A 15,005-nucleotide genomic window follows, 5' to 3' on the forward strand; every position below is an offset into this window, starting at 1 on the left:
AGTGAGGCTCCCCCATTCCCCTTCTGCACCTGTGGCGTAGCATCTATCCCTCTGGCTCCACTACCATTTCTTCACCTTCAGTTCTCCCTTCTAAGTTCTTCCGTGACTATTTTGTAATGTTCACAGCATTTTATTAATAAAGCAAGTGTTTTGGCTTCCCGTTGGCCTCATATTTACCCCTTACCAGTTTTGGGATTAGTCCATTTTTAAGCCTAAATATTCTCATCTGTTTAATGGGCATAATATAGGAGAGGATGAGGATTCAGTACAAGCCCACTGTGTACACAGGACCCGGCATATTGTAAGTCTTTGATCACTGGCAGCTACAGTTACTGGTTTTATTATCAAGTGTCTCTTCCTGTGGGTTGTCAGCCTCAAGTTGGGCTCTGCCCCTAGAACTGCCACAGTTTCATAAATAGAACCAGCTAGGGTGTGTCTGAGCTGGGCGCTAAGCCCCACTCCTCTGCCATTCTGATGTGGTGGGGATCCTGGCTGCCCTCCAAAGGCCTGAAGGGAGAGTGCTGAGTTACAGCTGGAGGGGGATGTGAGGAACAAACAGGGAACGGGGAAGGAAAATTTTCCCCTTAAACAGAGGTGTGATTCTGGTTCTGCCAGAGACCCCCGCTCACTCATATTCACCTTTTTTTTTTTTTTTTAAATAGGCTCCACACCCAGCACAGAGCCCAACACGGGCTCTGAGACACACAACCCTGAGATCAAGACCTGAACTGACATCAAGAGTTGGATACCCAATTGAATGAGCCACCCAGGTGCCCCTAACTTTTTTTTTTTTTTAACCAAATTACCTTTAATGTCTCAGCTCAGATATCCCCTTCCTCCGGTAGTTTTCTTGACCTCCCCAAACTGGATCAGGTTACCTCTTTGGGTTCCTGTGGGCTCCACAGTCCTTTAGGCTTCCCCCATCCCAGCTCCAGTTACTCTCCTGTGCTTCCCTGATCACACACCTGACCCTCTGGGCTGTGGCTCTGTTGAAGCAGCAACAGGGGCCGAGAGCTGAGAGCCCCCTGAGGGCAACGTCTAGAACTTGAGGACAAGGACTAGAACTGTCTTGGTCGCTGCTGTATTCCCAGCATCACTCACCAAAGGGTCAGGCACAAAGTAGGCGCTGAGCAAAGATTTGAGCTAAGGCACCCCACTCCGTCCATGGGGGCACAGACGACGCCTGCCTCTGTGGTGTCCCTCATTATACAAGCGTCCCCTCCGGGTGGACGCAACCAGAGCACGACGTGGCGAATGGAGCAAGGACTGGATTTCAGTTTGTCCTCTTGTCCCCTCAACCACGAGCCTGGATGCAGTGCGCGATCTTTGCCGCCCGGCGCGATGGCCCTGAGGAGTTGGGGAGCAACTTCTCGGTCTGCGAGAGGAAAAAAGTTAGGCTTTTCTCTAACATAGGGAGCCGCGACTCCTGGGCGGAAGAGAGGGAAGGAATGGAGGGAATGGAGGAACCCCCCCGCCTCCTCCGCCCTTCCCGTCCCGTTGGACTCCTGGGTCCGGGAACGCGCGGCTCCGCCCTCACACCTGGCGCTGGGGCGTGCCTCAGTTTACCGGAGGCGGGGCGTTCCTCCACCCCCGCCCCCCTCCTTTTCCCTCTTCCTCTTCGGGGCGCTAGCAGCCGCGCCTCGAGCACTGCCGGAACTGAAGCTGGGCTCCTGGCGGCCCGGAGGAGGGGGCCACGTCAGCGGGGCGGCGGGGGCCGTGCGAGCGCCGGTCGCGGCGGGCGCCATGCGGCGGGGCGCACTCCTGGCCGGAGCCCTGGCGGCCTACGCCGTGTACCTAGTGCTGGGCGCGCTGCTGGTGTCGTGGCTGGAGCGGCCGCACGAAGCTCGCCTCCGGGCCGAGCTGGAGACGCTGCGCGCGGAGCTGCTGCGGCGCAGCCCGTGTGTGGCCGCTCCCGCCCTGGACGCCTTCGTGGAGAGGGTGCTGGCGGCCGGACGGCTGGGACGCGCCGCTCTCGCCAACGCTTCGGGGCCCGCCAACAACTCCGACCCCGCTTGGGACTTTGCCTCCGCTCTCTTCTTCGCCAGCACGCTGGTCACCACCGTGGGTACGTGAGCGCCGCCCCACCTGGGGACCCGGGAGTCATCACGAAATACTCTTACCCCAGCGGATCACTCGCAGTCCGCTCTGGAACTAGAATCCCCTGGAAATCGGCCCCCCCCCCCCCCAACGAGGATCCAGGACCCACACCGGTGGGATCTGCCTCCCTTGGGAAGCCCCCATCCAAGCCCTTCCTCCCAACAGGAAACCTCCCCCGTCCCAGTTCCCTCCTGGACTAGGGCTGCCCTCAGAGTGAGTACCTTCCAGGGAGCATCTGGGACCCCATTCCTCTGCCCGAAACCCCTTGGAGCTCCATCCGTCCAGTCCCCTCTGGGCCTAGCACTACTTTCAGAGACCTCTAGCGAAGACCCAAGACCGTCCACCTGAGACCCTCTCCCCCTCTGGACCCGGACCTCAACCACACAAGGACCTCTGCCCTTCTCTCTGGGCTCAGACCGCCATTCCCTCCAACACTATCTCCTGATTCTCCAGATAGGTCCTTCGGGGATGCCCCTTGGGAAATCTTACCCCAGCCCCCTCCTGACCCTGGTGCCCCAGCGAAGACCCTGAATCTCCACACCCTCTCAGGGCACCATCACTACAGACTTTACTTCCAGAACAGACCCCTCAACAAGGACCAGGGCCCCGGGTCGGTGATTTCCAACCCCTCTGGACCTGGACCAGTCCCCAGCAAGGGCCCCCATCCTCCTCCAGACCAAGGACCACCCTCATCCTCATATTATCCATACTCCCTAGCAGGCAGCCCTGACTGCAGACACAGGACCCCTCCATCTTGACATCTCCCCTGTACTGGGAGCCTCCAAGGCAGGGTTTTCCTCCCAGAAGGGCCACCCCCATTCCCTCTGTACCTGGGACTTCCAATTCAGCAGCTCCCAACTGTGGATGTATGAGAGGGACCCGTCATGGTGGGAGCTAGAGCACCTCCAGGAAGGGCCAGTGACCTTCCAACCAGAAGCTGGTCAGCCAGGACTTCCACCTCTCCAGTCCCAAAACCAGCTCCAGCAAAACTTCTAGCACTTTCCAAACTAGAGACTCTCCATAGGAGCCTCTTTGAACACCAGAACCCCTAGATGAGACTCTCACCACTCTCTGGACCCTTGTACCCCTCAGTAAGAGCCCCAGAGCCACCTGGACCTTCTCCCAAGGACCCCAGCGCCCTCTGCCCACACTGTCTTTGAGAGCCGCATCCTGCTTCACACACGCCCCTCCACAGGAGGCCAGCTGAGGGACTGTGCTCTCCATACCTGCTACCCCTGTCCTGAGACTCCCCTGCCCACCCTGGATTGCCTAAGAATGGGAATCTTCTGGAGATCTGACACCCCTCCAGTCTTCTCCAGACCCACAAATGGGACCTCCATCTCCACCCCAACACTGCCCCAGCCTGCTTTGGGCCTGAAATTCTCCCTTCTATCAAGGATGCTCCAGGACCTCAGCACCCTGGAACCCTCCCCAATATCCACTCATGACCATTACTGCTTTCCACCCTTCACACTCTCTGCCAGGACCTGGGACACCCGTCCCCTCCCATCATCCCTTTAGCACTGTCAACCTGCATCAGGTCCCCTCAAGCATCCTTGGGCTCAGAAGCCCCCTTGCCTGACGACTCCTGTCCTGGTCCCATTTGTGATTCACAAGATGTCCCCACTGGTGCCTGTCCCCTCCTTCCTCTGAACTCAGGATGCCAGCCCAAAACAGGATCCATTTCAAACCAGGGCACTGGGGCTCCCCAGATCCCCTTCTCAGAACACCACCGTCCCCCCTGCCTCCACCAGATGGAACCGACCTCCTCCCCCCCAGCCCTACCCTGAAAGTCCCTTCTTGCTTCCTGCCCAGACCTGGGAAATTCCTTTATTGTCAGGTTCTGCGGGTCCTCCCCCCTGCCCTTACCTAGCCCCCAAACTTCCTCTTTGTCTCTGCAGGGGATTTGGACTGGGGGAGGAGACTGCGACAGGCCCAGACTCTTAACTCCCCTTCCTGCTGGAAGTAGCAGGTGGCCTAACCTTTGGTGCCACCCATTGTGTGGTGCCCATTGTGTGGACCAGCAAGCCAGGACCACAGACAGCAGAGCCAGGATGCTTCTCCCAGACTCTCTTCTACCAAGCTGGCCGGGCCGGCCCGACCTGCTTCTGGGCTTCACTGGTCACATCAGTGTCTCCCTTTGCCTCCTCCCAGATCCTGGCTTCTGACAAGTCGCCCCAGGCAGGACAGGTGCAGAAGCCAAACTCAAGGCAGGCACATGCTGGCTTCGGTTCCCACTCAGCTGCTGCTCCTCTGGGCCTCAGTGTCCCCCCTCATCTCTTGAATGGAGATCATCGACCACACTCCCCACCTCACAGTAGTAGTGAAATCCATAGAATACTTAGCACACACGGGCTTTAACTAGGTCAGTGCAGCAGCCTTGTGGGGCAGGTGCCATTTGCGGCAGTAGAAACTGCAGTAGAAACTTTTTCAGCAGTAGAAACTGAAGCCCAGAGAGGTTGGATGATTTGCCCAAGACCACACAGCTAGGAAGGCGTAGAGAGATGTGAACTGAGGCCATGAGGCCTCAGAGCCCCATGCTTTTAACCAGTACACCATGCTAGGTTTCGTAGGCTTGCGTGAAGAAGGCTGATATTCCTGTGTATTGTGAAAGAAAAGTTTATTCTTTTTTTTTTTTAAGTTTATTTATTTATTTATTTTGAGAGAGCACGAGTGGTGGAGGGGCAGAGAGAGAGGGGTCAGAGGATCAGAAGCAGGCTCCGTGCTGACAGCAGAGAGCCCCGTGTGGGGCTTGAACTCAGGAACCATGAGATCATGACCTGAGCCGAAGGCAGATGCTTAACCTTAATTGACTGAGCCTCCCAGGTGTCCCCAAAAGTTTATTCTGATACTTGTTAAAAATGGTAAGTTACTGGGGCCCCTGGATGGCTCGGTCGGTTAAGTGTCCAACTCTTGATTTCGTCTCAGGTCATGATCACAGCTCAGGTCATGATCTCACGGTTTGTGAGATCAAGCCCCACGTCGGGCTCCACACTGAGCAGAACTTGCTTGGGATTCCCTGTCTCCCCCTCTCTCTCTGCCCCTCCCCCACTTGCTGTCTCTCAAAAATAAACAAACATTTTTAAAAAATGGTAAGTTTTTGCAATAGGGGAGTGAGACTGACCTCAATTCTGAATATAGCAGAGACAGCTGGAGATTTAGAGCCAAGAGTGGAGTGAGGGGTCAGTGGATAGAAAAGTTACCAAGAGGCGACACAAGGGGAGGGGGATTCTTAGTAAACTGGCTTAGGATCTCTGCTAAAACCGGGCCCAGTCAAGAAGAGAGCTCAGAGGAACCTGGCTGCCGTTTGGTCAAGGAGGGAGTCCTTGCGGTGCTGGTAATACCTGAGGTTTACTGAGCCTTGGCTATCATTGTCATTGTTGGTGAAGCCAGGAGGCCTGGATTTATCTAGAGAGGTAAAAACCACAGCGTCTCTGGTTTTGCCTTAGGCCAGCGTCTTTGGAGGAAGACCTGGGGCCTGGAATCCATCCAGGCAGGCTTGCTGCGGTTGAGGCCAGGCCGGGGTGGAAGAGTCAGCCCACCCGGAACTGGGAACTGGGAACGGGAGAGAGGAAGTGAGCGTTACAGTCATGCTAACTCTTTCCGTGCCCTTGCTAAGTGCTATGCCCAGTTCCAGCCTGGAAGGATTATTGCAACTGTGCTTGAGGAAAGGGATTGTTTTGAGCCCATTTTGCGGTACTCGGAGCAAACTGAAGCTCTGAGGGAAGAAACTCCTTGGCCAAGGTCACACAGGGAATAAATGGCAAAGCGCTGAGTTGGACTCTGCTCTGTGAGGTAGTCAGTTTGAGGCTCACAGCCTCCATTCTATGCTAACTCCATGATGTCTCTGTTTATAAGGTTTTTGTGTCATTAGCAAACCTGTCATTTCAGCTGGGCCACTGGAGTTTCTCCATGCAAATCCTTGTAATTAATGAAGGTTGGAGCCATATGTGAGGTGATAAACCTCACATAACAGTTGCTTAAAAAGATGAATGTTTGTTTCTGGCTCATATTCAAGGTTGTCGGTCCAAGACTGGAACGGTGCTGCATCATTAGAGACCCTTGTGCTCCTCTGTGTAGTTTCCATTCACAAGGTCACCTCATGGTCCAAGATGGCTGCTCAACCCCAGCCTTCATGTCTATGTCCCAGCCAACAGGAGGAGGGAGGAAAGAAAGGGGATAGGCATTCTCCGCTTTTAAAGGACACTTGTTTTTAAGTTTATTTATTTTGAGCGAGAGAGAGAGAGAGAAAGGAGGGGTAAAGAGAGAAGGAGAGAGAGAATCCCAAGCAGGCTCTGCACTGTCAGTGAAGTGCCCGACATAGGGCTCGAACTCACCGACCACAAGATCACGACCTGAGCCGGAATTAAGAGTCAGACGCTTAACCGATTGAGCCACCCAGGCGCTTGAGGACACTTCCTAGAAGTTGCTTGCTTCTCTCATGTATAACTCATCGACCAGAAATTATTACAGAGTCATGTCGAGCTGCACAGGGGGGATGTCTTTATCCTAGGTGCCCATGTGTCCAGCAAGACCCAGAGGATTCTTTTTTACCCCAATTTTTTAAAATGGTGGTAAAACATACATAACAAAATGTACCGTCTTAGCCGTTTTTACGTGGACAGTTCGGTGGTATTCAGTACATTCATATTGTCATACAACCGTCACCACTATTCATCTCCAGAAGCCTTTTCATCTTGCAGATCTGAAACTTACAGGGCACCTGGCTGGCTCAGTCCGTAGAGCATGGGACTCTGGTTCTTGGGGTCATGAGGTCAAGCCCCACGTTGGGCTTACTCAAAAAAAACCACACACACACACATACTGAAACGATACCAGTCAAACAATTATCTCCCCATTTCCTGCTCTCCCCAGCCTCTGGCAACCACCATTCTAATCTTTCTGTTTCTATGAATTTGCCTACTTTAAGCACCTCTGACAAGTGGAACCCTATAGTATTTGTCTCTTTGTGATTAGCTTGTTTAACTTATAATGTCCTCAAGGTTCATTCGTGTTGTAGTATGTGTCAGAATGTGCTTACTTAAAAAAGTTTTCTTAAATGTTTATTTATTTTTTTTTATTAAAAAAAAATTTTTTTTTTAATTTTTTTTCAACATTTATTTATTTTTGGGACAGAGAGAGACAGAGCATGAACGGAGGAGGGGCAGAGAGAGAGGGAGACACAGAATCGGAAACAGGCTCCAGGCTCCGAGCCATCAGCCCAGAGCCTGACGCGGGGCTCGAACTCACGGACCGCGAGATCGTGACCTGGCTGAAGCCGGCCGCTTAACCGACTGCGCCACCCAGGCGCCCCAAATGTTTATTTATTTTTGAGAGAGAGCTTGCGTGCGCATGGGCGGGGCAAGGGGCAGAGAGAAAGGGGGACACAGAACTCTACACTGTCAGTGCAGAGCCCAATGCAGGGCTGGAACCCATGAAATGTGAGATCAAGACCCGAGCCGAAACCAAGACTCAGATGCTTAACCCACTGAGCCACCCAGGCACCCCTCAGTTCTTTTGAGTATATCAAAACCAGGGACCTTTTTGTATGGAAGACAGGCGCAGATGAATGTCTGCTCCTGTGTGGGGTGTTTCCACATTTTCATTAATCACAGGGTTGAATCTGTGGTCTTTGGGGCGAGACGTTTTACTGTCACCGTAAACCAGGGCCCTTACCACCCCAGTCACACTTCTGACCCTTTGGTTTGATTTTTTTGTAAAATGAAAAGAGATTTTATTTGAAAAAAAAATTTTTTTAACATTTATTTATTTTTGAGAGACAGGGAGAGCATGAACAGGGGAGGGGCAGAGAGAGGCAGACACAGAATCGGAAGCAGGCTCCAGGCTCCGAGCCGTCAGCGTGAAGCTGGGCGTGGGGCTCAAACTCACAGACCACGAGATCATGACCTGAGCCGAAGTCAGACGTTTAACCAACTGAGCTACCCAGACGCCCCAAATAAAAAGAGATTTTAAATTATACATTGCCAGAGTAAGCCGGTATCTCCAACACCTGAATTCCCCTTTATCATCTTTCTGGGGGTTTTTTTTGTGTTTTTTTTTTTATAATTTTTTAAAATGTTTTTTTATTTTTGAGAGAGAGAGAGAAGAAGTTGGGGAGGGGCAGAGAGAGATGGGGACACAGGATCTGAAGCAGGCTCCACGCTGTCAGCACTGGGCCTGATGTGGGATTTGAACTCTCGAACTGTCAGATCATGACCTGTGTGGAAGTCGGAGGCTCAACTCACTGAGCCACCCAGGTGTCCCCATCTTTCTGTTTGCAGCACTCACACCCACGCTAACCTTCCTGTGTTCCCGCAGTCCTCCGGTAACCCAGTGGGACTTGGCACACACATTTTAGAGAAAGAGATACTAAGGCTCTGAGCCAAACCAGAGCCTGCACCCTTCATTCATTATTTTGACTATTGATCAAGTGCCCACTATGTGCCAGGTACCAGGGCTATGGCGGGGAACAAAACAGGCAGAAGCCCCTGCCCTCCTGGAGCTGCACCCTAGTGGGGAGACACTAAGCAAATAAGGAAACCACATAGTATGTCAGAAGGTTGAAGTGCTATGAACACAAACCAAAAATAACAACTGTTAGGGAAGAAGGTATAACAGTTCAGGTAAGGTGGTGAGGGAGGGGAGGCCTCACTGAAAAAGCTGACATTTGAGCAAAGACCTGAAGGAAGGAGAGGGAACCAGCCCTGGGGGAAGAGCTTTCCACGGGGGAAGGAACAGTCAGTGCAAAGGCCCTGAGGTGGGAGCTGTGCTGCCTCGTTAGATCGTGTGCAGGGTCTTGTGGGTCATGATGTCCTTTTACTTGAGTGGGATGGAGCCAAAGGGGGGCTCTAAGTGTGGGAGGATCATGACCTCACTCAGGTGTTCATCGGGTCCCTCTGGCTGTGTGTGGGGAACAGACTCCTGGCAAAGGTCTGGGGAGAAGGGAGACCAGGGAGAAGGCTGCTGATTAGACAGGCCCAAGGTGGGGCCATGGGACTGAGGTGCGGTAAAGCGAGTGGGTTCAAGATCTATATGAAGTTTAAGACAACAGGACTCACTGACAGGTGGAATATGGATGTGAGTGAGAGCGTCAAGGACACGAGGCTCACGGCCTGAGCAGTGGAGGGTTGGATGTGCCGTTGATGAAGTTTTAGGGTGATGGGAGAGGGGGTTGGAGCTGATGGCCAAAAAAGAATTCTTGAAGACATCTTTGGTACAAAAAGGTGATTTCATTAAAGTACAGGGACAGGACCCATGGGCAGTTAGGCTAACTGGTTATATACCATGGACTTGGGGGAGGTAAAGTCAAAAGGGAAGTTTCCAAAGAGACTTTCATATGCTAAGGAAGACTCACCGCTTACTGGAGGCCTAGCTATTGTCAAGCCAAGGTTGTTTTTCCCTCCAGCAAAGCATTAACATTAAGACAGTAGGGAGTTCCTGAACTTTAGGCCATTGATGGGATTGCCTCTTTCTTATAAACTGTTGGAGACTCTTCCCAGTTTAACCATTTGATTTTTGTCCTTTCCTGTTTCGGGGTAGCCTGGAGCGTCCAAGGAATATCACACATACCCCCCTAGCGGCAGGGGGGGGAGGGCAGGTAGGCTAGCTTGTACTCGGCCCTCGGCCTGCCCTGTGTTCCCTCATCACCATCACTTGAGATGAGAGACTGTGGGAGGGGCAGTTTCCAGGGTGAGATTAAGCGTCGCTTTAGGGTGGCCGCGGACTCCCAAACGGAGGTGCCAGGCGGACAGAAGGCTTTCCCCTTGCTCCCGCAGGCTACGGGTACACAACGCCGCTGACCGATGCGGGCAAGGCCTTTTCCATCGCCTTTGCGCTCCTGGGCGTGCCGGCCACCATGCTGCTGCTGACGTCCTCGGCCCAGCGCCTGTCGCTGCTTCTGACCCACGCACCCCTCCTCCGGCTGACCACGCGTTGGGGCTGGGACCTCCGGCAGGTGGCCTGCTGGCACCTGGTGGTCCTGCTGGGAGTCGTAGTGACCACCTGCTTCCTGGTGCCGGCTGCCATCTTCGCGCGCCTCGAGGAGGGCTGGAGCTTCCTGGACGCCTTCTACTTCTGCTTCATCTCTCTGTCCACCATCGGCCTGGGTGACTACGTGCCCGGAGAGGCCCCCGGCCAGCCCCACCGGGCCCTTTACAAGGTGCTGGTCACAGGTGAGTAGAGCGGCCGGCCGGGGACCGAGGGTGGGGCACGGCCTTGTCCCGGAGGGTCTCGGGGGGGCCCGGCCCTGTCCCGGGGGGGCCCGGCCCTGTCCCGGGGGTCTGAGTTCCCCCGCCGCCCCTCCGCCGTCTCCGCAGCCTACCTCTTCCTGGGCCTGGTCGCCATGATGCTAGTGCTGCAGACATTCCGCTACGTGTCCGACCTTCACGGCTTCACGGAGCTCGTCCTGTTGCCCAGTCCTTGTCCCGCCAGCCCCGGCGAGGATGACGACGATCGGGTGGACATCGTGGACCCGCAGCCGGAGTCGCAGCAGCAGCTGGCCGCCGGCTCCCACGCCGACTACGCCTCCATCCCCAGGTAGCCGAGGCCGGGAGGACCTGGCCCGCGGCCGAGGGGGCCACGTGACTGGTGCTGCCGTCCTGGACCGTCCGCGAGCGCGTGCCTGAGCTCTCGAGGCACTGCCACCGGCCGGCCGTCCTTTGTTTGACGTGTCCCTGTCCCAGGTTCCACCGCCACCGCCTCGTTCTTCCCCCCGCCCCATCTCTCACTCCCCACCCCCTGGGCTCTCTGGCTTCCCTCTCACTCTCCTTGTGTCTCATTCTCTTACTGACTCCACCTGCCTCTCCCTCAGCCGCTCATCACCTGCCCCTCCTAGCGGGCTCTGGGCTCAGACCTCATTTCGGGCACTCGACTGGTCACTACACTGTGGGCAAGCGGCTGCCCTTGTCTGAGCGCGGATGTCCTCGTCTAGTCAAATGGAAACGATACGTCCACTCATCCCCAACCCCCTCCCGTGAGCAGGCCCCAGGCTGAGCGGTGCTAGGGACACTGCAGTGGTTGAGATGGCCCCGGGCCCTCCTCTCACGGGTTCCTAGTCCAGCGAGGTAGACAGACCTGTCCCCACACAGTGACGACCCAGAATAGGCAGGACTGCGGTAGGGGGGGGCAGGGTGGCCGGCAGCGCGTTCGAGAAGGCCCGGGCAGAGCGGGCAGGGCTGAGGTGGATGGAGGAAGCACGGGGACTCTGGCCGATCCAGCCCGCAGGGTCAGGGAGATCTTTCTAGAAGAAGGGTTAACAACTCGGCCCTGAAATCTGAGGAGTAGTCAGGGGAAGAAGGTGGACCTTGTTTTATCTCAAGTGTCCCTGGCGAGCAAGACCCATGTGGCGAGCGCGGGGGTTGGGCCTGCGCCATAGAGCCCTCCTCAGCAGCCTGGCAGGCAGGAAGCTGAGACAGGATCCGAATGGCACGGACGCCCCCGGAACAGCTGTTCCCGTTTCCCGGGCACCGACTGCGTGAGTACCCTGGGCTCTGGAGCCAGCCTGCTTGGGCTCAGACCCCAACTCAGCTGTGTCGTGCCGCTGTCCTCGGGCAGTCACTTCCCCTCTGTGATTCTCAGTTTTCCTCATCTGTAAAATGGCAATGATCGCAGTAGTTACTCCGAAGATGACTTCACAGAGGCTGCCGTGTTGTGCTGGGACGCTTTCTTTGGCCAGGTTCCGTTCAGGGTTCTTTACACACGAGGAAGATGATGTCATCATCCTTTTCCACAGATAAGGACACTGAGGCACTGGGCGTGGAGGTCCCTTGTCTTAGACACAGAGCTGAGAGGGGACTGATTTTCTGTATACTGCCCCCAGATTTGCCTCCTTCCAAGATGGTACATCAGTCATAGTTCTTGGCGCCACAGGCCCTTCTACTCAACTGTTACCCCTACCAAGCCCCGTGGAGCTTACAGAGGGGATAGGGCGTTTGAGCTGGACCTCGATAGCATTCAGGAAGAGAGGACACTTGGAGGCATTCCAGGCAGAAGGAATCATGTGTGTCTACAGGGAGGAAAGCATGTCAGATATCAGCTTCCGGCAAGTGGTTTACTCCAACTGGACTATGGGGTGAACGGGGGAAGGAGAGGAGGAGCGGTGGACCTGCGTGCATCTTAAGTGTCCTTAAATGACCAGCTTGGGAACTTGGCGTCTTTCTCGAGGCTACTAGAGAGCCATGGAAGGATCTTGAGCAGGAGAGGGCTATGGTTAGGTTTGGGCTTTAGCTGCTATGTGGAGGTGGACCAGAAGGGGAAGACTGGGGCCGGGTGCACAGGGGAGGCTGGGACAGGAACGGAGCGGGAGATGATGGGGCTGGGCAGGGCTGAGGAAAGGGGGAGACGGGCAGTGGAGGTCATGCTCGGGAGGTCAAGTGGACAGGCCTTGTGTAGGCCTTACAGACTTGGGAGGGACAAGGCCAGGCAAAGGCCCCAGGATGGTTACCTGCCCGTGAGATGGGAACCTGGGAGAAGACAACAGGTTTGAGGGGAGACACTGAGGCTTGTTTAGAACATGGTGGGTGTGAGGGGCTAAAGGGACATCCAGAGGAAGGCATCAGAAGGTCACAGGAACCTCTGGGCAGAGCCTCGGGGTGTAGTTGAGGCTGGAGACAGATGCGGGAACCGAGGCCCCGAGTGTGGGTGTGGCAGCCATGGGCGGGAGGAAGAGAGAAGACCCAGCTTGAGAAGTCAGCCTTTGGGTATTTATATATTCACGTCAGTAAGGAAACACTTCGGATGAGCACTGGGCATTATATGGAAGCGATGCATCACGAAATTCTACTCCTGAAACTAAATTACACTATATGTTAACTAACTAGAATTTAAATAAAAACTTGAAACATTAAAAAAAAAAAAGTGAGAACTTTGGGCCGCAGGAACAAGATCCTGACCAGCACTGGCTGAAACAATGAGATGATTTCTATTGCCCATCACCAGAGTTGGGGAGAGCTCTGGGCAAGAGACAATCCACTGCTCCAGGAGGGTCTTGGGGCCCTAGGTTCCCAATCTCCTTGTTCAGCAGCCCTCAGCTGAAGACTTGGCTCCACTTGGGCTCTTCTCATGGCCCCAAAGTGACCGCCACAGGCCTGGGCATCACAACCAGACACAGTAACTTTTAGTGCAAGAAGAGGGGGGCATCTCTCCCATATTGTCCCTTTGGAAGCAAGGAAATCTTTTTCCAAGTGCATCTCCCCAAAGACTTCCTCCTCTATCTCATTGGTTAAAATTAGTTCACATGCCCATTCTGAACCAATCATTGGCCAGAGTGATGGAACCGCCATGATTAACTCGGATGCCTCAGGATTCCCCTGCCACCTGAAACTGAGGCTGGGGCTGAGATTTCGGTCTGGAGGCTGGTGAATGTGGGGACAACACTGGGAACAACACTTCTTCTTTTTTGTTGTTTATTTATTTTTGAGAGAGAGAGAGAGAGAGCAGAACATGAGCGGGGATGGGGGGCAGAGAGAGGGGGACACAGAATCTGAAGCAGGCTCCAGGCTCTAGGCTCCGAGCTGTCAGCACAGAGCCCAACCCAGGGCTCAAATTCACAAATTGTGAGATCATGACTTGAGCCAAAGTCGGACGCTTAACCCACTGAGCCACCCAGGCGCCCCGCACTGGGCTTCTATTAGAAAGGCAGAAGGGGGAGAATGGGCAGATGTTGATTAACTGGCAGTCAGGGTCATCGTGTACAATTGGGCAGGTTGGGAACGACATAAGGGATGTCCGGATGGCAGAGGGGAAACAAACAGGGGCTGAAGTTCAAGGCTGAAGATGACCGAAAGGGGCTTCTTTTTCTAGTTAACATGAAGGCCCCATATGGCAAGCAGTGACCCTTTTTTCCCTTAATGTTTGTTTATTTTTGAAAGAGAGGGCATGAGTGGGGGAGGGGCAGAGAGAGGGGGGACAGAGGATCTGGGGCGCGGGGTGGGGGAGGGAGGGGGGGCGGGGACAGCGCAGGCTCTGCGCTGACAGCAGAGAGCCCAATAAGGGGCTCGAGAGATCATGACCTGAGCTGAAGTCAGATGCTCAACCGACTGAGCCAACCAGGCGCCCCAGCAGTGACCTTTCAACTGGTGTCCTCACACAAGAGAGAGGAGCTTACAAAGGAGACAGAAAAAGGAGACCCATAGAGGAGTAGGAAAACCAGGAGAGTAGGGAGAATCCATAAGAGATGAGAGAAATTTAAAGAGAATTCACCATTGTTCAATTATGCTAAAAAGTTACACAAGATTGTTTTACTAACAGTGATAGAAAACCCATAGGACTTACTATGTGCAGGGTGCTGTTCCAAGCTCTTGATACATAATTTATTTAACCTTCTCAGCAACTCTATTAGGTACATTTTCTACATGTGACAGTGGAGGAAAGGAGGCCCAGAGAGGTTAAATAGCCTGCCCAAGGTCACACAGGAAGTGCAAGACTGGGATCTGAGCAAAGTTTTGGTTGGTCACCTTGTCCCCCAGGAGCTCAGAAGACATCTGCTGTCTAGCTCTTTGCCTGCTTCCTGGCTCTTCGTGGTCCACCTTGCTGCTAAAGTCAGCAGCTGGCTGGGGAAGGCAGTCACTTCTCACCTTGCAGGAGGTGCCTGTGTGATCTGCTTCTGCTCCTCAGTGCTTCTCCTTCCAGATTCCTCTAGAACAAGAAACCAGGCCCTGTTCAATCCAACACACGGGGGGAGGGGGGGGGGAGGGAGGAAGCATAGGCTAAAAATTCAAAAGGTACAAAAGACTGTACAGTGGAAAGTCAGTCTTTCTCCTACACCCAGGCTGTGTTGACCGATTTCTCAGGCCTTCTGGGCAAATAGCAGCAGTATCCATGTGTGTGCATGTGTGTGTCATTTATTTTTTCCTTCACTCTATTCAGGTGGTACCTAGTATGATAAGGTGGTTATAATTGCAGACTTTACA

General features: G+C 54.2%; 1 protein-coding gene across 2 annotated transcripts; it reads left to right on the plus strand.

The window, feature by feature from the left end:
* Nucleotides 1-1,256: 1,256 nt before the first annotated feature.
* On the plus strand, nt 1,257-13,991 carry KCNK6 (potassium two pore domain channel subfamily K member 6). 2 transcript variants are annotated; one of them, XM_047837116.1, is made up of 3 exons: nt 1,257-2,065; nt 9,873-10,268; nt 10,513-13,991. In XM_047837116.1, the coding sequence occupies exons 1-3, from the start codon at nt 1,744-1,746 to the stop codon at nt 10,719-10,721; spliced, it is 927 nt and encodes a 308-aa protein (XP_047693072.1). In that variant the 5' UTR covers nt 1,257-1,743; the 3' UTR covers nt 10,722-13,991. The 2 variants fall into 2 exon arrangements, with proteins under 2 accessions (XP_047693072.1, XP_047693071.1); XM_047837115.1 differs by having other exon boundaries at nt 1,313-2,065; nt 10,413-13,991.
* The last annotated feature ends 1,014 nt before the right edge of the window (nt 13,992-15,005 follow it).

This window comes from Prionailurus viverrinus, chromosome E2, assembly GCF_022837055.1.
Source record: "Prionailurus viverrinus isolate Anna chromosome E2, UM_Priviv_1.0, whole genome shotgun sequence".
In the NCBI taxonomy this organism is placed as follows: Eukaryota; Metazoa; Chordata; class Mammalia; order Carnivora; family Felidae; genus Prionailurus; species Prionailurus viverrinus.